At 45.7% G+C, this 23,335-nt stretch overlaps 1 protein-coding gene across 5 annotated transcripts in view; it reads right to left on the reverse strand.

The window, feature by feature from the left end:
* The window catches only part of TRIO (trio Rho guanine nucleotide exchange factor), a 238,789-nt gene that overhangs the window by 80,938 nt on the left and 134,516 nt on the right, over positions 1–23,335 (reverse strand). For all 5 annotated transcript variants that reach the window (XM_017524673.2, XM_017524676.2, XM_017524674.2 and 2 more), the window contains 2 exons: positions 23,087–23,186; positions 10,150–10,393 (listed from right to left, as the gene is read on the reverse strand). In XM_017524673.2, the coding sequence (XP_017380162.1) occupies positions 10,150–10,393; positions 23,087–23,186 (344 nt within the window). The remainder of the gene's footprint in view (positions 1–10,149; positions 10,394–23,086; positions 23,187–23,335) is intronic.

Below are 23,335 nucleotides of genomic sequence, written 5' to 3' on the forward strand. Positions count from 1 at the left end.
TATTTGGGCAAAAAAAAAAAAATGAAAGAATAAAGTAAATATCATTATATGCAAAGTTTTATTGTGATTCTACCCCCACAAATGGATTTCCCCGTTAAGCCATCAATTCTACTTCTACAATTCCATCTTCCAGACACACCTGCACATGGACCAAATGATACACATGCGAGGGTATCCCCCACAGCGCCGATGATAACAGTGAACAGACCGGTCCCAGCCCGAGTGTCCCTGGGCAGTGTGCAAGTTAATACACTAAGGCGCACGCACAAATCAAGTACTTCACATCTAAAAAAAATGAAGGTCTCTAGGTGCTGGAATGGAGCCAAGGGATAAAAGCCAGGGGCAAAATATGCCACCTCTCCTGTCAGAAAAAAGAGGGAGGAATGCATATATATTTATTTATTGGCATATGCCTAAGAAACATTGGAAACACAAGCTAGAAGTGAATAAAAATGGTTATCTATACCTGGCAGGTGGGGTTGTGGGAACAAGGTTTCTCAGTTTAGATGGCTTCATGTCTTATTTTTTGAACCATGTAAAATAGCTAAACATAACTTGTAAGTCTTAAAATTTGTTTTACTTTCTCTTATTTATAAAAAAGTTTTCAATGTGGGTGAGGTGTCTGAAATTGCACGTAGAAGTCTTGTGCCTATGTGCATTTTCTGGAATAGGTACCACAGCTCCCATAAGATCTGTTCAGGGACACACGACAGAGACTTTCAAGGCCTGCTACTTCTAAAAATTAGCCAGAATCATTTAAGGCATTTTCCCTTCTCTTTGCATTTTCACCTCAGCTGTTAGGACCTATAAAACATTCTGTGGATGGGAAGGTCATCCCAACGAGAACAATATAATCACAAAATCTCATCTCACGCTTCTCTGAACAGAGAAAGGAACATAAGGCAAGAGCCAAGCCACATTCAGGTCTGTTTGGCACACATTTCTCAATGAGGGCTTGGCTGCTGTGTTATCAGGTATCCTCAGAGTCATGAGCTGCTAAACGCTATCAGGAAACAAGCTCAGACCTGCCCTGTGGAATCATGATTGTCTCCCTCCATGGACAGCATTCATTCATTTACAAAACTCTTAATGGAAAACAGCAAGCTGGACTTTTAAACCATCTCTTCCCAAATACATCATCTCTCTATAATTTTTCACAGCTTCTGTAGGTGCTAACTAGAGTGAACAAATTTAAAAGGGAACCCCGTTTGTGTAATAAGTAGCAAAATCTGATGTCTAGGAAATGTCAGAAAGGAGGCAGTAAAGGAAGTCCAGTGTCCAGAGAGCGAGAGGCAGGAGAGGACGCGGCAGCCCTGTACCTGTGCGGTCCCCCTTGGCCCATGAGTCACCCCCGCAGGGCCCGTCTCATTTTTCCCAGGAGCTCCTTGCGGATTTTACTGCTTTCCCTAAACACTAGGTCATGGCCATTTAAAGCAAGTGTGGGAAGACCGTTTCTCATTGTTTATGACTCTGCAATAGATATATAATTTTGTGATGATCTAATATGGATAGTGTCAATACCTGCTCTTGGATTTTTCCTGTTTTAATAAACACTTTAATGTAAAGTTGGAACATGAAAATACCTCAAACATGAAGCACTCAACAGAGTAATAGCCCACTTGTGTGGCTCAATAATTATATGGTGCACAGAAAACATTCCTTAATCACAGGTCTCAGATTGATCTCTCAGTCTTGGATACACAGTGCTCAGGAGAGGGACAGTGTCTTTGTTTTAAAATTCTTGGTGTAACTCCATGTTCTTTGGTCTTTCTTCCCACAGGAATTGACATTAGCAGCTGTTCAAACAGAATACAACTGCTCTTTTCCAAGCTAATTAAAAAAAACTGTATATAGATTTCTCGGTATATATATATTTTTAAGAATATGTAGGCAGATATGGGTTTGAAATGTATATGCATTAGTGTGCTTGGGGTGTGTTCTCTGATAACAGTGGCAATTTGGTATGAAGCAAATGTCTAAATATACCTGAATCACAATATATTCGACTAAACATTTTAATATCACTAAACTCTTAATACCATACAGTTTTGGAAAACTTATTAGGTCACAAAAATGTTATCGGCACCTTCAATCTCATATGACTCTGAGGAGACTCAGATTCACCTTTGGAAAAGATCATTTCATGACCTGGGAAAGATCACATTTGGGCCTTTAAATTTGACCTTTCAAATTTAAACCAAATTCTCTGAAAAACACCTGAAGAAATGTGAGAGGCCTCAGAAGGGGGAGCTCTGTGTTTGGTCACAGAGAAGAACCTCGGACTCTGCAAAGCTGGAGTTTCTGGGTGGTGAGGTGACAGGGACTTTCTCTGCTCAGTGTGTGGCTGGCTCTTGCGCTGCAGGCTGTATGTGTTGCTGTCTGAGCGGCTGTTCTGGGGCACGGCAGCTCTAAAAGGTGGGCCTGTGGCACAAATCCAACTCAGTCAGAGCAGGCACCAAAAACGCACCTGAGCCCAGCTTCTGTGGCTCAGCCTGGACTGTCCACTGGTCATTTCAGACTAGACGACCCCCACTGGAGACCCAGCTGACACGGGATACCTCCATCCTGACGTGACTGCCCCGGTGAGAACCCAGGACAAGGCCGCAGCCCTGTGGGTAGGGGTGAGGCTCCCCTCCAGGAGGACATCCCTCTGTCAACTGCCCTCGGCTGGTAAAGGGCTTCTGTGTCCCGGCACCCGGGAAAGTGGTCGGAGGGGGTGAGGTCATCTTTGGTAGCTGGTTGTATTCTGAGCAGGGAAACAGCACTGTCATAGCCCCTTTGCTGGGGCTGACTGCGAGTGCAGGCAGTGAGGCCTGGGCTGGGGGTTCCTGAGAGTGGACACACCTGGCAACCTGGAGTCTTCCCTTCCATCATCTGCAAACTCTGTTAATGTCCACTCACCTCGTCTCATCTGTGCTATGGCGGGTGAAGGGGACATGGGAGCTATGGGGAGAGATCTGGCCTCCTGCAATCTGCAGAGGGGAAGGATGGTGGTGGAGCACTGGCCAACAGGCTGAGCCATGACCTCACTGGGTCAGATGTTTAGATGGGAGGTTACAGAAAGGGTTGGGGTAAGGAGTCCTGGAAGGAGGACAACAGGGGCACACAGGCACTGTAATTTGCATCCTGATGGACACATACCCTGGCTTTGCAATCACACTGTGCTTATCCCAGTGGTTACCTGTTAGAATCTGACGTAGATGGAGCTCCCAACCTCCAGGCATAGGGTCTGGCACATTCATTCATTTATTTAAAAAAGTGACAAGTGATTCTGAGGAGTAACTCTGGTAAAAAAAAAAAGCTGTATGCTTTCTAAGAACTCTGAGTAACGGCCCCAGCAAATAAATACATCTATATGAAGTGTATTCCTTTAAAGTTAAGAATAAAACAACCCCCAGAGCTCCACAGGATTACAAGTGAACTACACTCACTTCCCCATTACCCTGTGTGAGTCTCTCTCGATGAGCACTTCCACCAAGTTGACAGGCCTCAGTTTAAAGCTCCCCACCGTGACACTTAGTGCTGGCCATCTGCGGAGACTCGCTGCTTTCTTTACGGAGTCTACTGTTTACAACACCTGTGTTGTCTGCAGTTCCTCTATCTCATTTCTAAGCTCAACAGTATATCTGCAATCATCATTCTTCCTGTTACAGTCTGTTTAAGGTGCTTTCAGTGAGTTCCTTGACAGTTCTTTGTGGGTCTTCAGTGTTCCTTGGAGTTCATCTAACTGGGCTTTTTCGGCTGCCCTGATGGGAGCCTCTGTGTGGAAATACTTGCTAACTAGACCAAGATGGATTCTGCTCTCTCCTCCCCTCCATGTACTCACTGAATACATTTATGTTTTCCATGAGGAATTTGCATTTTTATTTGATGACATGAGATGGGGACTGTTAGGTAGGGGTGAATGAGCAGGAAAAAAGCCCTATGTTACCTGATGCACAGCTCCAAGCAGAGAAGGTGTATAGGTGTGCATGTGTGTCCACGTGTGTAGGTGTGTGTGAGAGACACAAGGTCTTGCCGGACATGTGAGGAAGGTGAATTTTAATTCTCTAACAGAAAGTTGCCGAAGAAATTTAAGCAGGAGAGCATGCTAAGATTTATTTTTTAGGTGAACGAAAAAAGGGCAAGAATTGAGGCTGGGTGATCAGGTGGTAAGAGTAACGGTGGAAATGAAGAAAAGAAAACATACTTGAAGTATATTATTGAGATAAAGTTAACAAAATTGAGCGGGCAGCCTCAAAAAATTAAAAATAGAATTACCGTATGTCTTAATTCCGTTCCTGCTGCTATAATAAAACACCTTAAACTGGATAACTTATAAAGCACAGAAATTTATTGCACACAGTTTTCGAGGCTGGCAAGTCCAAGATCCAGGTGCTGGCAGGGTCAGTATCTGACGAGGGCCTGCTCCTCAAAGATGATGCCTTCTGTGCCCTCACATGGCGGAAGGATGAAAGGGCTCCCTCAGGCCTCTTTCATAAGGGTAGTAATCCCATTCTCAAGGGCTCTGCCCTCCTGACTAATTATCACCCAGCAGCCCACCTGTTAATATCATCACATTGGGGGTTGGATTTCCGTACATGAATTTTGGTAGGACGTAAACATTCAGGCAACAGTACCGTACGATCCAGCAATTTCATTTCTGGGTATACACCCAGAAGGACTGAAAGGAGGGACTTGAAGAGATTACTTGTAAACCCATGTTCATAGCAGCATTATTCACAATAGTCCAAAGGCAGAAGCAAACCGAATGCCCATCAGCAGATGAATGCTGAACTCAATGTGGCATCTGCATACATACAAGGCAATGTTATTCAGTCTTACAAAGAAAGGAAAGTCTGACACAGGTCAGAACACGGAATCCTCTACCATAAACCAGAAGCAAAAAGACAAGACTACATGACTTTCTACTCACATGAGGCACCTACAATAGTCAAACTCATAAAGACAGAAAGGAAAAGGGCAGTGCCAAGGGCTGGGAGGAGAGAGCAGAGAGCTTTGCTCAGTGGGCACAGAGGTTCAGTTCTGCAGGATGGAAAAAGAGTACTAGAGGTGAATGGTAATGATGGCTACGCAACAATGTAAAGGCACTTAATGCCACTGATCTGTGGACTTAAGAATGGTTAAGAGGATATATTTTGTTATATGTAGTTTATCAGTTTTAAAAAACATGCTGGGTAGTGGAGAGCCCTCATGGGTGTTGGCCACATTCCTGGGTAAACAAGTGGGGAGATGGTGGGAGAGGGAGTTTGACTACTTTAGATTTGAAAAAGTTGCTAAGACAGTCAAGTGGAGAAGTCAACTATTCAGATGACACAGGGTGGACAAGAAAACCCTTGGGAGAGAGCTTGGAGAGGGGCAAGGACAGTGTGGAGAAAAGCAGGATGGGCTCAAAGAAAAGTCAACATTTTGGGTAGTTTTGAATGAAAATATGCCTCTTTCTCATTTTTGATTTAAAGAAAAATGCCTAACAGCAATCATGTATCACTACACTTATGAAAGACAGCATCTTCTCTGAACGACTGCAGTCTGGTCAGGCCTGAGAGGTGATCTTGGCAGTGCCCACTTTTCTGCAGGAGTTGTGGTAAACTATGGGGTACTGTTTTTGGCACAGATTGTATCATAGTAAAATGTAGCACCCTGAGTTAAAGCCCCTGGGTTTAGAGGCTCAAGTCACCCACAAGCAAAGGTTTTATTTCTCATGTTTTTTTTCTCCCCTTAATTTTCTCATTCACTGCAGATGACTCATGCTTTGAACTTCTTCAAAATAAAATGCAGGTACTGAACCATTCTTTTTCTCTATTCAAAGGAGAAAAAAACTTTAAAACTGTGAACAACTTTTAGAGTGGTAAAGGCTAATTTTTATAAGTGGGTGTTTTCTTCTAGACATATTTGAAAGCACAAGCAAAAAGGCCACCTGTCATCACATTATGGGTTGGTATAAGGAAACAGCAGTTTTGAATCGGCCTTTGCTCATAGAGCCTTCTAAGAAATATGGATTCAGAATGTCAGAGCTGGCAAGGCCCTGGGAGACCAGCTGTGCCCGCCCGTCTCAGGCCTCCTGACAGGAAGAACATACCCTGCAAACTTACCACTCACTCCTCCTGGAAGCTCCCACCATGACAACCACCCTTACCACCAAAAGGTCTCTTCTAAAAGCCCATTTTATTTTATTTATTTATTTTTTAGAGACAAGGTCTCAGTCTGTTGCCCAGGCTGGAGTGCAGTGGTCTGATCATAGCTCACTGTTGCCTCAAACTCCTGGTTAAAGCCTTATTTTAGCAAAAAACAATTCCATGGGGTTTGAGAGGGGCATTCCATCAACTTCGCATGGCACAAGCTCTGGGCATTCGTGGTGCAGGACACAGGCCTTGGGGTGGTTTTTCAGATGTCTTGTGTGGGGAGTGTGATGGAAAGCCCTCCCCAGGCCTGGAAACAAACTCCTGTCTCACCCTCAAAACACTTGTCAGTCAAAAAGATTCATGCTAGGCACTCCAGACATGCAGCCTGCAGAGAGTGAGTGAGGCTCATTTGCCCAGGTTAGCGACAAAGTCTATTCTGCTCTTTCCTGGCTACCTTTCCTTCTGATCACACTGAAGCTAAATCCCCAGGGTGTAGGGGTAGCTCTTGCTTGGGAGGAAAGGGAAAAGGTAAAAAAAGCAGGGTATTGTAGGGCAAAGAGGATGTTTTTAACTGGCCTCATTGGAAATATGAACATTCTTGAGATTTCTGTTTATTTCCTGTGACCAAGACTGTCAATAAAACATTGATAAAAGTGACAAATTTTATAAGTTGAGACAATGGGAAGGGAAGCTGGATTTACTGAGCAATCAACAATGGTGATGTGACACCAGTTTCAACAGTCAGCCCATGTGTTCTACACTCGAGTGGAAGAGCGTGAAGGGAGGTGAGTAGGCCTTGGCCCGGGCTGCACCGGAGACTTGCTGGGGGACAGACGTAGCCTCCAGGTCCAGGCCCCAGCCCCAGGGCCTCTGAGGTAATGGCAGACGCATAAACCACAAGCACAAATAAGACTGCTGGAGCACAAGGGTTTGCTGAACCCTTAATTCAGTCCTGCTACGCCTGGCGTCTGTTTAATTCATGAGTGCAATGCTGAGATGGAGGAAGGGCGGCTAGAGCAACAGCAGAAGGAGCCATCAGACACGAAAGCTGGTTGGCCGGAAGGATGCGGGGACATGCAAGGTCCCAAAGAAAGCTTTGTGCATGAAGCAGAAGGCATTTTTTAAAGAGTCAGGGTCTTGCTATGATACCCAGGCTGGTTTTGAAATGCTGGCCTCAAGCGATCCTCCCACCTCAGCCTCTCGGGTAGCTGGGATGCCAGGTGTGCGCCACTGCACCTCGCCACAGGACAGCATTTTTCAATGGAATGGTGCTCACAGCAGAGTCTCGTTTCAGATACAAAATGATCTTCTTGAAAAACAAATTGTGCAATTAAATTTCTTGTTCATTTAAAGCTGTATTTTTATCCTCCCCAAAATCGTTTTAAGGATATAGAGCTGATAAAAGAAACCTGGTCTTCATGAATTCCATGGATTCTCAGTGTCCGATAGACTTCCAAGTCTAGCCCAGCTTCCAAACCACCACGGGAACCTGAGCACTGCTCACGGTGAGTCCGGGACCCTTCTTGGCTGATCTGAGTAATTAGACTCATTGCAATCCTTAAAACAACTAATCGTTCTCAAATAGTCATTTGACCTTAATAGGCATGTTTTTTACATTCAAGGTAAAAATGTAAAAGTTGGATCAGGGTGTTATGAAAAAATTACTGAGGCACTAACGCTGAGAAAATGTAGAAACTAGAACTGAATGAAGGTGCTCCTTCCTCCTGCCTAGAAGGTCAGAGCAGTGTAAGAGCAGTAAGAGTCAGGGACATGTAAGAAACTAACAGCAAGTGACGAGGCAAATATGTAAAGCCAGCTCCACACTGTCCCTGAGTTCTGAAGCAAGGGTGAGGCAAGGCAGGCTGCATATCTGATGCTGCCAGGGGGTCCCACCCAGCTGCCAGAATGATGCACGCCATGGTGTGCAGAGAAGAGGCCATAGTTTAACTCGCTTGCTGCATATCCTTCAAGCCTGAACAGCTCTTATACTGAAAAGATGCTCAAAAGGAGACTGGACGGGCAGCAGCATGTGGATGGACAGCATGGACAGGCTGGCACATGCCAATGTCTTCCCAGTAGCGGGGGGCAGCACCCCTCTTCACACACAGGGCAGGAGAAGGGGGAGATCTGTGGGGCTGAGCAGAGGCAAGCCTGGGTCTCAGCTTCCCAGGTGGCAGAGGCCTCCTCCTCCTGCAGTTCCTATGTCTTTTGTTGGACTCCACATCTAAATCCTTAAGCCTTGTAGCCTGACTTTTTGATGATGGCCTCTGTCTCCTAGACAGAGATTCTGGTCAAGCTGCCTGGTTTCCTGGACATGGACATGATCAGGACTCTGGCAGGGGCTTGTCAAGAAACTCTTGGACTTCATGAGACCATGGACCTCACCCACACCCTACTGCTTCCTACCTTTGTGGTTGAAGATGCTCTCCATTTCCATGCTACTTCTGACCCTTATCTGCTGTCTGTTGCTGCCCAGGTCCTAACACTGCAAGGGAGCAAACAATCTTTTTTTTTTTTTTTCAGACTGAGTCTTACTCTGTCACCCAGGCTGGAGGGCAGTGGAGCGATCTCGGCTCCCTGCAACCTCTGCCTCCAGGGTGCAAGTGATTCTCCTGCCTCAGCTTTCTGAGTAGCTGGGATTACAGGCATCTGCCACCACGTCTGGTTAATTTTTTGTATTTTTAGGAGAAACAGGGTTTTATCATGTTGGTCAGGCTGGTCTTGAACGTTTGACCTCAGGTGATCCACCCACCTCAGCCTCCCAAAGTGCTGGGATTACAGTTTTATCCACTGTGCCTGGCCAGAAACAACCTTAAGAAGTTTCCTTGCATTACAGGAAAAAAATAAATAAATAAGGGAGAAGAAAAAAATGGATACAGTTCTGAGCCTCTAACCACTGGCTGGCGTGGTTCACAGCAGGTCTTGCTCATTAAGAAACACCTTCTTGGTAAAGACAGGGAATTAGAGGGTTTGTGACGGGCAGAGAGTGACTTTCTAGGTATAAGAATGTCAGAGAATATCACAGAGAAAAACAGAATGGTACAACATAGCAACATTCAAAAACCCAACCTCTGCCAGAAGTTTTCCAGACAAAGCCAAGTGTGATGAATGCCTAGTTCCTTCGCCTTGGCTAGCCTGCAATTGCGAACACCAGGAAGTAAGGAACACACCACAGGAAAGGCACATGCGGAAGAAATCTTTCAGAACAAGTGTTATTTGAGGCATGCTTAAGTTCACCAGGGCTCCTCTGGAGAACAGACTAATTTCAGGAAAAGTTGTACTTTATTTTCAACTCAAATTCAAGGACTTATATTGATGTAACTTTAGAAATATTCTGGCAGTGGGCTAAAAGCCAGCACGGCCCTGATCTCTACATGCAAAGGCTCCATGAGGGGAAGCCCACCGCTGTTCAAAACACACAGGCAGCTTCAACAGAAATGGAAGTGGACACTTTCGGCTTTTGGCCAAAATCTGAAAATCCTCTGCCTTTCTCTTCAGATTTCTGGAGAAACAACAGCCTAATTCTTCCCGTTTCTTAAGGAGGTTAACAGTAAGCTAACATTTAGACCCTGAGAAATCCGGAACATGGCTTGGCCTATAATTTATCAGGGAGCTGATCAGTAGCTGTATCCTCTTGCAGCTTCATTAGCTCCACGAATGACTAACCCTCTGGAGCCTGGGGATGGCCTCCAGGAGGTGTCATGACACAAGGAAGAAGGCACAGATGGCAAAGGAAGGAAGAAACTGGAATGTTCCAAAATTAGTGTTCTTCTCTAGACTGATGTCATATCTCACTACACCACCCTGGAAGTGAGGAGATCACTCATGATTTCTGAGTCCTAGGTGAAATCCTCATTTCCTCTTCAGGTGCTGATGGACTGGAAATGCCCCGAGAGTCAGTGACCATGTGCTGAAGGCACAGCTGACAAGGCAGATTACACACAATTATGGGCAGCAGAGGCACAGAGACAGAACTCCAGGGCCACTTCCAGCAGGTGTCTGCTGCCCACACCCTACTGAGTCCTACCTTTGTGGTTGAAGATGCCCTCCATTTCCATGCTACTTCTGGAATGGGCGATGCACAGTGAGCCACAGGGGACCAGGCCTTCTGCCGCTGGGGAGCGGTCCGTGGTCCGCACCAGACACCAGTCAGGCTTGTCATGCGGCCTTTCCAGAACTTCCACAGTCTGGCCGCGGCGGATGGTCAGCTCGTTGCTGTTGCAAGCAGTGAAGTCGTGGATCACCACTGTCAGCTCACAGCCACCAGAAAGCTGGGGGGAACAGAGGAAGAGAGGACAGGTCAGCCAACGTGAGCCACGGCGCCTTCAGGTGGAGCTGGGAACTCAGCCAGATTGGTCGAGCGCCTCCCCTGCCCCCGATGCTGTCTAACCACTGCACTCCCCATATGAAAATATGATTTTTCATATGAGCTTCCAAATTCCTTGAACCTGAGAGGTCCTATTTCCTTCCTCACAAAGTGGTATTATATCTAATCATTTTTTAACTTATAGCAAACCAAAACTAAACTCTACTTAAAGGCTATCTGGGGGATTATCATGAAATACAGTAATAAAATGAGATAAAGTTCTGTTCCAAATTTCTGTTCTGACCCAGTGTTGGGCGTTCCATGCTTTGGAGTATGTGGGCTCTTTAAGCATCACTTGGGTCAGGAAAAAGGCAGCCCCAAGAAAGGGGAATCAACAGGCAATGGGCCATGACCCTGAAAGTGAGGCAAAGCACACCTGCCTCTCTTCAGAATCCTTCAAGCACCCCCTCCTGCTCATCCAAGGCTCCCCTTAGCCCCCCAGGCCCTTTGCCCTCAGATTCCTTCCAGGCTCCCCCTGCTCCAGGCTTCAACACGTGGCACCACCGGCTCTGCAGACATCGGCTTGTTTTCCAGAGGCCATGGATTTTCTGGCCTTCTGTTCTTCCTGCCTGACATTCCTTTCCCTCCTTCTCTCTTACCATGCTCACTCTCACATACATGTATTGAAACTCTTCCGGTCCTCAGAAGCCCATCCATAAACTCTGATGACACACACCCCATGTCCTCTGCTGGTTAAACAAGGGCAGGGTCTTATTACTATCCACTTCAGATGGCCTGAACCCTGGTGGGTGTTCCCTCAGACCGTAAGCTTTGTGGGGACAGGGCTCATGTGCTCATTAACATCCCTCCTACACAAGAATCTTTTGTTTTTTTCTACATAAGAATCTTGAGACCAGTCTCTGGACTGTCCCAGGTTCCGTCTCTGCTGTTTCTCCATGTCCCCATGCATGGGCTCGTCAACCACACCTTCGAGCTGATTCCTCCCAAGCACGTGTCCCAGTGGCAGACTGCTTCCGATCTGAAGAGCCTAGGACATGACTCACGATGCCCTCCCATCCCCTACATCTGTTTCTCTTCCGGTGCTGCTTTTTGGGTAACGGTATCACCATTAAGTCACTAAAGCTAAAAAAAAAAAACCTCACTCTTTTCTCCTCCAAATGCTGTTGAATAGACGTTAGGGCGGCTCTCTGATCACTTACTTTCTCTGTACTCCCACACCAATCTCTTCACTGGGTCCCACAGGGTCTCCTGAGCGGCCTCCCTGACAGACTCCAGGTTCTCCTTCCAAGCCAGCTAAACACTGCTGGTAGGAGACCTTCTAAAAACATGTCATCCTCCTATGCAAAACACTTACACACAAAGGCCTTAGCCCAGGATGCAAAGACCCACCCCCACACAGCGGCCAGAAACACCTCCCTCCTCCTCCTGAGGGGTACTGCCTGTAACTAGACCATACCATCCCCCTTGCTGAAAGCCCCCACCTCACTTCTATTCTAAGCTCCCCATCGGCTCCCTCTGAGAAGGCCCTCCCCTCCCGTGTCTGCCCTCCGTGGCACCGCAATTCTGAAACGAGCCATGGCTGGAGTTATACAGGTGTGTGTCTGCCCTCATCACAGGGAAGCAGGTTTACCCCAGTCTTCTGCCAGCTTTCCATGCCTGGACTGGGAGGGCGGAGACAGGGCCGGGCACAGTCACCCTGAGTCCCCTGGGGCCAATGGTGGCAGGCATGTGGCTTAGAGAAGCTGTTAGTAGTGGGGCTCCTCCTCAGCCTGCCTCGTAGTGCTCTGTATCCAGCTAGAATTCAAGTATTTGTGAAATGAAAAAGACAAGATACATATCTCTAATAATGAAGGCACCGCATTTGAAAACCCGAAATGAAGCGTGGATTTTTGTCACTGGCTTCAGGAGCTCACTCTGCTGTGCTTACTTAGCCTGCAGCTGCTCACTTCTCTCCTGTCGCCTCTTGCTAAAGGGCAGCAGCCCAGACAAACCACAGGGAAGCAGGACTGTGCTGTGGGGCTACGGGCCGCTGTGGGAGTGGGAGGAGGCAAGGAGGGAACGGCCCAGCCTCCTGCTGGGAAACATCCCTGTTGGGAGCCCACCGGCACAAGCCTACACCCAGAGACCCAGGAGTCCATACGTCCTCCGATGGCTCACACTCCCGAGCAGAGTTCTGGGGCCACCCCCTTGTGCTGAGGACCTCTGGGAGCCTCTATCATGCTCTGTGCTATTGATTACCCTTCTGTTCTAAAAGCCTATCTTTTAAGAGAAAGTTCAGACAGTCAGAATAAGAAACACATGTCCACTAGATAACCACAAAGATCCAAACAAAACCAAACCCTTCCACCATGAAGCACAGTATCGACAAAGTGAACCAGCTTTCTAGGCCACAAGGAAAATTTTCATAAATCCCCTTCTCAATCTTACAAACTTCTCTGTGGAAAACCCATGCTAAATTTTATAGGTCTCTGAACAATCAAAGATGCTGATGTTAAAAGTTCAAAGGTAGAGGCCCAGCCTGGAAAAGAACTTTCCTTGTAGAACCACACTCATGGAGTGGTTAGTCCTGTGGCTTACAGCTGGAGCGCTTCCTGTTCCTGGAACCCAGGACCAGTCTGCAGGCCCGGAAGGAGGGTTCAGCTTGCCATGGCCCCCTGGACCTGCCCTTCCCAGGCCTCTCGGTAGGGCCGGAGCTCCCCAATGATGGCACCTGCTGCTTTGCTGAGTGCATGTGAGAAGTTCCCAGCAGAAACCCACTGGACTTCCCTGACATTCTTCCAGCAGCCCCCACTCCCGGACGCTGGGAAGTGCGCTGTCTCATCACCTGCCCTCTGGCTGCCTCATTCTCCAGAGTCTTATTAATTTTCCAGACGGCTCAAAGCCATGGGCTGCGGGTGGGGGAAGGGTGGGAAGGGGAGAAAGGGGGCTGCCCAGGAAGGAGGATTAAGCTAGACTTTATTTCTGGCACTGATTTTTTAGGCCCTTACAGAGTAATCAAAACTATTGGAAACATCTGTGTACTTGACAGAAGAAATAAAATCAAGCATGTTCTGCCAAAGAATCATATACTAAGTTAAAATTCCTTTTTAAAGGCTTTTGAGAACTTGTTAAGAAAATCCAACACCAGAATAGTATTTCAAACGGCACTACAATTATCATTTTAAAAATCTTCATATCTGCCAGTAAATCCACTGCCTTTACCCAGAGAGAGAGATGATCCATACCCCGAAGAGGGGGAGTAAATGGATGCTTTCCAGCCCAGAGAAGAGCTGTCCCGTGGATGCCTCTCAGCGCTCACATCCGATAGTTCTTGCTACAAAACATCTCTTTCAAACCAGGTTTGCTAATTAAAAAAACAACAACAACAAAACTTTTTTGTGTATGTTGCATTGAGGAAGCAATGCGAATCATTACTGCTTTTTAAGAAAAATTAAACTCCAAACTAGAAAACATTCAGTCACTATCTTGCATGTTATACCCGACGGAGGTCTTGGCTTTCAGAGAGTTTCTATCTCCAGTTGAAAGAGTTACCATTTTATTTATCTAGTTTAAAAATTCACTTTTCTTTCTAACCATATTTTGTAGGAGTTCTCATGGTATCTTTGTTGCTTCTATATACTTAACGGGTTTCTGTCATGGGCTTTACCACATGCATATAATTTAGGATTGCAATTTGTGAAAAATTGCACTTTCCGAGACTCACATTAACACTTGCGAGATTCCTATCAGAAGATGGATTTTTTTAAAACCTTTCAACTTTTCACAATTGAAAAAATGAATGTGGCAACTAGTAACCTTGGAGAACCACACTCATGAAGTGGTTCGACAATGATTTGCATGACAACAAAACAGCCTTAATTGGACCAGGGGCCTGGGACCCAGCACTGATGTGCCTCTTCCAAAGACTGCACCATGTCCCTCTTTAGGTCCAGACACATGGACAATTAGCAAAATCAAATCATTTTCCTGAATTCTTTCCAGAATGACTGAAAATAAACACCTATTGTGTTTCACCCGAGAGAATGAAATACTCATCTCCAGTTGCAAGCCTCTGAACATTCAACAATTGCCACACAGAACAGAATTCTACTTTTCATGTTTTCCAAAGAAACCATGTCATATCATCGTCTTGCCCGAATGCAGTTAATGGCAGTGACTAACAAGAGCCGTGGCTGGGGACTCCTCGCACTGCGGCTGTCACGCCTCCCTTTGCTCCTCAGAACACCCCCGCCCTGGGCACTACAATGAGGCACATATGGCTCTCGACAGACAGCAGCAACACCTGGTTTGAGTTACCAAGCTCGCGATGAGCTCCGGGCAGGCTCTGACTGACAGGCTCTCTAGGACTGCAGGGTGGGTGATGCAGTCTGCTGCACACAATTCTACTTCAGCAACAAGAGTCTAATGTGGTAAGGATCAACTGCAGGTGGGTTCTGGCCAATTTTCTGAGAGCAATTCAAAAGCAAAAGGGGAATGTGGCCCAATAAAAGCCATTTGCCCCCAAAGAACAAAGCGTATGAACTCCTGTGAACCGTCACATCCTACAGCCTACTATGGTTCAGTCATTCAGAAACCTCACAAAAGGGTCTTGCGGTTCCGTAAAGGTTTCACACAGAGTAGGCCAAAAAATGATTAGTTGCTTAAAGGGAATTGGAGAGTACAGCTCTATTACTAGCGATGGTTACCAAAAAAGGCAACTATAGGCAGCTAGAACAATTTCCCAAATAAATGCTATTATGCCCAGGCTCTCACCACCCAAGCTTCTCCGCAGGGCAACTTCACGGAGACGGGCGGATCAGCAGCCCCTCCATGCTCACGCCGACAAAGCCAAAGCCACTTTACATCAGGCCAGATTCCAAGAAGCGTTCACTAAAATCTGCCCCTTCGAGTTTAAGAGGAAGGTTACTGTGATAGGCTGTGATACACTAGGGGTACAAAAAGAAACCTGTGGGGACCTAAAAATGGTTAAATGGTAAACTTTGTTTCTTTTTTTTTTTTTTAACCATAATTAAAGAACAAAAAAAATGTGAGAAAACATTTTCAAAACCAGAGTTATGTTACCACACTCGACACTGTACCCAGGAAAGAATGAGTGAGGACAGCGTTGGAGGATGCCAGTCCCTCTCCTGTCTACTCACATGGCCACACACTGCTTTTCTGATGTGAAAACTGATCTTGGGAGACTTCTCTGAGTGCGTTATATACATGAATTGGAATGAAATATTAGATGAAAAAAGGCTGCATTTAAAAGATACAACTAAAAAGGTGAGGCAAATCAGAGAGAGGACAGCATCTATGTATTATTAGGCTTCAAGAGTTCACAGAAGCTCACCTGGACCAACGCTGTCCTCTTGCTTTTCATACATTTGAATGATAAATGCCAGAGGCGCTGAGCAGGCCCCTACTAGTGGCACTGCCGCGTGCCAGGTAAACGCTTTTTGGCTATGAAGTGGAAAAGGCAATGAGTGCTGGGAAGAAGCAAGCAAGCAGTTGAAAAATACCTGCCTCACTTAGTGCATTGCCCGAGGCTCTGGAAAGCAAGAAACTTCTTAGGACAATTTAACCCAAAGCAACATGTTTGCTGTATTTCCTGAGTGACCAAAGCAATCTTTTATTCAGGAAACTTAATTGAAATACCTCTTTTTGTCTTTGGTGGAGGGACACCGATCTGAGATCTAACGTTAATTAGCAGACCTCGGCCAGCTAATGTTAACCAGCTGACCTGGCCCTCATCAGGAAGTGCAACCAGAATCAATACCTGCTTCGAGTCTGAATCGAAACTTTATCATTGTCTCCAACTGTGACTTTGATCATGTTGTGTTAAAATTTACATTAAAAAGCACTTTTCAGTGTTCTACTATTTATAAACACTTAATTATAATGTTACATTTCTAACCAAACTTTAAAAAAAAAAATCTGTCTTTTCTTAGAACTGAGGCTTTCTACTTCTGCCTGAGGGTTTTTGTTTTTCTGACTGGGTAACTGAAATGATCAAAGACGACATCCATTTTGTGGTTTTATGAGAGTACTTAAAACTCATCTAAAAAATACTACATAAAGCCACATCACTTAGAAAAATAGAAAACAAACATGAGTAAAAGAAGGAAGCAAATGTCACATGGAACCCACCGCTCAGAACACGCCAGGAGAGCGGGACTCTGCCTCCTTATTCATTCTTGAGCACTGAACACCTACTGTGGGGATGGTACACAGTGGGTGGTCAATAAATAGCTGAGAATAAATGAACCTACCCTGTGAACATTAGGTCACTGAATATGCATGTAGCTAGGATGAAAGATGAACGGCTGGAAAGGTGCTTTATGCAAGACTCTCCCCCTTCTGCAGTCACTGTGCCCATTCCACACACAGAATTTTGCAGTTGAGCCATCACAATTCATCAGGCCAGGCACTGAAGTAGAGCATGTCACAGGACAGCTTCCAGTTCCTAACAAGTACAATACAATCAACAGCTAAATCCACTGCAGCCACGAGTGTGCAGATGGAGGAAAGGGAGGCTGAAATTGACAGGAATCTGCAACAGCAGCAATGCAGGCCAACAGTCCGAGTGAGGCAGGAGGACGCCATGTGTATAATGGAGACACAGAAACTGAGTATTCAGCACTGAGAAGACGCTAGGTACTGATCTAATACATTATACATGAGTAGTACTATCATCCCCATTTACAGATGAGGAAACTGAGGCTCAGAGAGGTGAGGTGACTTGCCCAAGACCACCAGCTGCTGAGGCAGAGGCCAGAGGTTTGCTAGTGGGTGCATCCTTGCTCTTGACTGCCTGCTCATAGGTGTGCTGTCCACACTATGCCACTGCCATGCACACCCTGAGTAGAGAAAGGTCAACTGCGGTTGCAAGTGCTCTTTCTAAAGGACGTTAAAACCAGCACCCTCCTGTGGAAAAGGCTCACTGCATTAAATGACTCAATTTCATGATTACATGAGGCAAACCTACCTGAGGTCCTGGGAAACTAGGAGCCCTGGGCTGGCCAGGAGGCGGACAGCCTCCTCTCTGAGCAGCTGCAGCCGGAGGGGAGGGTGTGGGGCATCTTTGTGCCTGGCAGCGCCACCCTATACCTTCCATACCGTTAACAGAAGCAGAAAGTGGGCTTGCAGGACAACCTCGGAAGGCTGAATGCAAGCATCGTTAGATTGACATACACCCTTACTCAAGACCGTGAATTAGGCCATAGTTCAAAATGTATTGGCATTAACTACTTTAAATACTACCTCAACGCTGCAATTTATGGAGGACCAACCAAGTTCCTGCAATGTAGCACGTCACTTGACAGAAAGAGCTGACTGCTTTTCTGTATTTTAAAATACACAGAACCTCGGCCAGGCGCGGTGGTTCGCGTCTGTAATCCCAGGACACTGGGAGCCCGAGGTGGGCAGATCACCTGAGATCAGGAGTTTAAGATCAGCCTGGCCAACATGGCAAAACCTCGTCTCTACTAAAAATATAAAAATTAGCTGTGTGTGGTGGTGCGTGCCTGTAATCTCATCCACTCGGGAGGCTGAGGCAGGAGAACTACTTGAACCCAGGGGGCAGAGGAGGTTGCAGTGAGCAAAGATTGTCCCACTGCACACCAGCCTGGAAGATAGAGCTAGACTTCATTAAAAAAAAAAAAAAAATACACAGAACTTCATGTTTCCAACAGTGCTAAGGCTTCAAATTAAGAATAACTGAAACTGGCTGGATGCGGTGGCTCATGCCTATAATCCCAGCATTTCAAGAGGCTGAGGTTAGAGGATTGCTTATGGCTAGGAGTTTGAGACCAGCCTGGGAAACACTGTACAACTCTATCTCTACCAAAACAAAACAAAACAAAACAAAACCAAAAAAAAAAAAAAAAAAACCCAACTAGTCGGGCACAATAGTGTACACTTATAGTCCCAGCTACTTGGGGGGCCAAGCAAGGATCACTTGAGCTTAGGAGTTCAAAACTACATGAGCTCTGATCAAATCACTGCACTCCAGCCTGGGTGACACAGTGAAATCCTGTCTCAGGAATTTAAGTAACAACAAAAAAAAGAGTAACTGAAACCAGTTATGTTTTTTAAATATGTGAATCCATATATTCATGTTATAAGCTTGGGGAGGGGGGACCACATGAATTATCAGTCTCAATGGAATTTCTCACTCACTAGAAATAAGAACCACATGGCCTGAGATTCGAAAGACAGCTCACACCTGGGCCATGCTGGCTCTGGCCAGCTTTTCCACAGGATTCCTCATCTCGCCTCAGCCATTTCTCCAAGTTGGCTGCAAGATGCTTTGTCCTACAATACACGGCAGTTTGAGTCCAATGATTTCTATTTTCTTTGTAATATGGATTTTAGTTAAATGATATAAATCACAGACTAATAAGGGAGAGACTGGGAAAAAAAACTTCTTAAAGATGCTTCTTTAGTATAGTAAAAATACTTAGCTCCAAATTTGGCTCTTACATGAAACAACAAGGTCTGGAAAACGACAGATGATTCAATGCATGTTCCGTGTCTGGCTGCGGCCCTCTGCTGCGGGGCGGCCTTGCCGAGCGCCTGGATCTCTGCAGTGCCCCAGGCCTGGCTTGGCACTCTCCTCCCTACCACAGGGAGATGCACTCAGGACAGATGAGATAAGAATCTGGAAAGCACTTGATTTCTTTGGAATCCAAATTATATTTTCATAAGATCATTGTATCAGGCTAAGTACTGTGGAGATCAGCAAGAATCAGTACTAAACTCACTTCTGGAACAAAGAGAAGGCATATTTTAAAACTGGTGTTTTCCAAGTAGGAAACGTGCTGCTGGGGCCTGTGGCTCATGGCTGACCCCACTCTGCTGACAGTGTTCCCTGGAAAGAAGGTGTCTCCAGGGCCCCTCCTTCAAACTCTCCCTAAACCCTGTGTGCCTCTTTTGAGAATGACGAACAGCCCTGGCAGATAACTTTTGTCTTCAGAATCCTCCAAGAGGCCGAGTCAAAAACATTCCCCCACCTAGTTTCTCAAATGGAACCAAATTCCATGATAACAACTGACTAATTACAGACTTCATAAATTAAGTGAAACAGGCAGAATGTCATTAAGTGGCTTCCCTTGGGTTATCAGAGACTGCTTAAACTTAAACTACATAGGGCAGAAAGAACTTCGAGAGTTAGGAAAGTTACCATCACTGGAGATGGGGTTACTGGTTAAGCCTGGTTCAGAGGGACAGTGCATTCTGGAAACTGACTAGGGAAAGGATGTAGTCCTTGATTTTCAAAATGTATTCTTGAGTCATCTATTGACCCTCAGCTGTTCTGCTAAAGAGGCATATGGCAGGAGATGGCTAAGAGAAAAACCTCACAAAAGCAGACGACAACACAGACGTGTGGGGAGCAAATATGCACCCTCTTTTTTGTCAGGCCACATGGGTATGTCCTCTCCAAATTCCAAATTCTGACTTATGGGCAAGTCTCATAAGCTGTTTAATCCCAAATGCAGGTCTCCAGAATGGAAGAAGACAGCCACTGCAGTTCTGTTCTCGCAAGGCAACATTTCATCCTTTCTGTGCTTTAAAGCCTGCTAAGGACCAATGCTTTCAGCAAGTGGCATTAAGAAAATTCGCCAGGTCCGTGTAAGAAACTGAGTCTGGAGTGTCATTCCTTCAAGATGGTTAACAACCATGAGAATACCAGGGTGAGTGTCACTGTGTGGCAGGCTGTGGTCCTCAGTAAGAAGAACCTCCCAGGAGCTGGGTGAGGGAGGCAATGGCTGAACTGGCAGGAGAGACCCTTCAGGAATTTCTGAGCTCAGGAATAAAGTTTAGGGACAACACATCAGGTGAGGTAAAGAGAAACTGGTGAATTATCTTCACAGATAGAATACCTAATAGGGAGCTTTCTTAACATTTTCATAATCCAGGGAACTGCTAGGATAAAATGTGTGTGTGTGTGTGTGTGTGGCAAATCTATACTTTTCTGATAGTAATTTATTCTTCCTCTCTTGTTGGATACAAATATAATTTGCTGTATTCCCAGTTCACATAAGCCTTCCCTATTATGCTATAACAGATGTGAAGTCATGCTAATTTCACTACTCCTAAACTCCAGGATAGAGAGGCCTATTTCTGTTCAAGCTGCTGGGGAATCCCAATCAGCCACTTGCCTTAAGGGTCAGGGCTGTCGTGGCGCTGAGAAGAGGTGGGTACCAGCTAAGGAATTCTCTATGACTCTTGGCACCAGCAACTCTGTCCGGAATGACGAGCTGGAGACTCCAGAGCCTCTTGCTGAATAGAGGGGTCATTTCCACAGTCCCAGGCCACCCATTTATTCATAAACTACCTGAGGAAACAAGTTGCCCTTGCTTCTTAGACCAACTTCCAAAAAAGGAACCTTCCAAAGCTAACTTTTCCACTTAGTTCTTTAGCAATTTCATTTAAAGAATTTACCTTCAAAAAAAAAAAAACCTTAACTTTTGAACTCTAGGGTAAATCCAGAGCAGACCCCTAGGAGTTTATCTTACAAGAATGGAAATCTGGGGCTTGACAGTGATCTCAGAGTCTGTGAAATGCCCTGAATGAAGGCTACTTTCCCACGAACTGGAGCAGCTACGATTCAACTTTTCTTTCAGGTGGCGGCCTCATGTAAACTCAACAGATAACCCCCTTGATTACTTTATTAAAAAGTAAAATAAAAAAATAAATTATGAATATTACTCTAACACAATGTTTCCAAGCTCAAACTTTATTTCTTTAACCTTGCCAATGGCCATGGGTGGGGTCTCAGGGAGCAATGTTATTAGGCTCCAGATGCCTGAACATGTCATTTATCGTATTTCTTTTTACTACACACCAAGAAATATTTGTTGAATGCCAATACACAGAGCCTTGAACAAAACAAAATGAGAAATTCTCTTTATTCTCTGGTCTTGTCATTCTAACCGCTCTAAGTCCTAGGATCTATTTAGTGAACCCAAAAAGTATAATGAGAAAAAAACTAATCACTCAAACTAGGATATTGAAAGTCAAATCGCAGCAGCAGAGCAGTATTTTAAATCTACTCACTCCTGCCTTAGAAACTAGAACATTAAGTATCATGAATCCTTCTGCAAAACCAAGTGAGAAAAGACCATATAGTCTGGGATTAAAAGATGTACTGTGGAAATGACCCTCCAAATACTGGACTCCGTCCTCTGTCTGCAATCAATTCCCAAGGATGGTGAGGTCAGGGTGTCTTTCCCTCCTACAAATGAGTGGGCGGCGGAAATGATGTGTAGAGAACAGACTCCTGTGTCTCCTGACGGGGACAAAGGTCTCATGAAACGAGGTCCCACTTGCATCAGAGAATGAGAAACTCAGCAATTCTGGGCTGATAAATAAACCCCCTATCTACTGTCAACTTCTAAAAAAAATTCAGTCTAGCATTCTAGGAATGTAACAGAACACACTCATCTTGGCAGGTACAGACGACTTCATTAAGGTCAGTGTTCTCCACTGGCTACGACAAAGAACTTTTTGCCTTCCGTCCATCACGTAAACCCAGGATTCTAAATTCTATTAGCAATTTACCTTGCAGGTTTTTTGGATTCTATCAAAACTAAATCATGAGGTACTCCAGGCTGCTTTTGAAGAATATACACCTATACAAACTTTTTTGATAAAAATCAGACCTAGCTCACACTGTGTCACTAGTCATCACTGTTGCCAATTCCAGGGCATGTTTTCTGTGTTCTGCTGCACCCTATGGTTCTGAGCGGGCATCACAGGGCCACACTCCCACTTCCCTTCCATGGGAGCAGCTCCGCTCCTACACTGCTGTGAGTTCTCACTATGTTATGTTGCCTTGGCATAACTCTGAACCCACAGAAGCTGGACTTTCTCGTACCAGGAGCACCTCCCTCCAGGCCCTCAACGTGGTTGGTCCCAATCTCTGCTTCACAAAACTTCCTTCTGGTGACCACTCCTCTAAGGGACAGCCACATAAAGCCTGACTAACTGGTCTTGCTGACGTTTGCACCTCATGTGGACTGTGCAGACATGCCAGAGTGACAACTTCTTAGTCATAGCATGACCTCCTGAAACTCATGCCTGCTTGCTCTAAGTCCACTGACTGACATGCCCTGTGCCAAACCTGTTTGGATAATGTCCTGGACCCAATAACGGCCCTGGCCCAAGAACACCTCTCTCCCCACCCACTACCTGTCCTCCAGGGGTGCCATGTGACCCCCAGAACCTGTAAGCCACACTCTTTATTTCCATCTTTTGTCTCTCCTAGTCACTGGAGGGATGCTGTCCATCTTAAAGATCCTAAATTAAAACACATACTGGCGTTCTGTGTGGGATTTTATTTTAAATGATAGGGTCTTCTGCTTAGGAATAAGATTAAAAAGCCTAAGCATGTGCCCTTGAATGTCCTGTAACGCCCTTGGCACTGCAAAGGGCAGGATGGAAAGAGTGAATGAGTTCCCCTGAATCCTCAGGGTTCAAGTCTTCTCACCCCGATCTCCCAACTCTGCACCACCACAGGATCCTGGCACCACTCCTGGCACATATCAACTGCTTGAAAATGATGATGACAAACTGTGAGTAACAGAAAGGAGGCGGCTGCTTTGATCAGAGACTAGCACATTCTCTCCACACAGAAAATGCTGGAACGGCTCACCTTATCGCTGTCCAGTGTGTTCTGAGACGTCCGCGAGGCGATGGATATCGTATCAGGCTGGCTGCTGCCATCTCCTTGGCTGTCCAGATCTTCTCCATCCCTGGAAGTGCAAAGAAACTTTTAGTTCCTGACGCTGCTGATCTGGCAGTCACTGGAGAAGCAACTGATTTGTTTAATGAGCTGACTATCAGCCTTGGCCAGTGCCTGCTGCTACCAGGATGCGGCCAACAGCACCCTTCACTGAGCACA

This window comes from Cebus imitator, unplaced genomic scaffold (assembly GCF_001604975.1).
Source record: "Cebus imitator isolate Cc_AM_T3 unplaced genomic scaffold, Cebus_imitator-1.0 Scaffold35, whole genome shotgun sequence".
NCBI lineage: Eukaryota > Metazoa > Chordata > Mammalia > Primates > Cebidae > Cebus > Cebus imitator.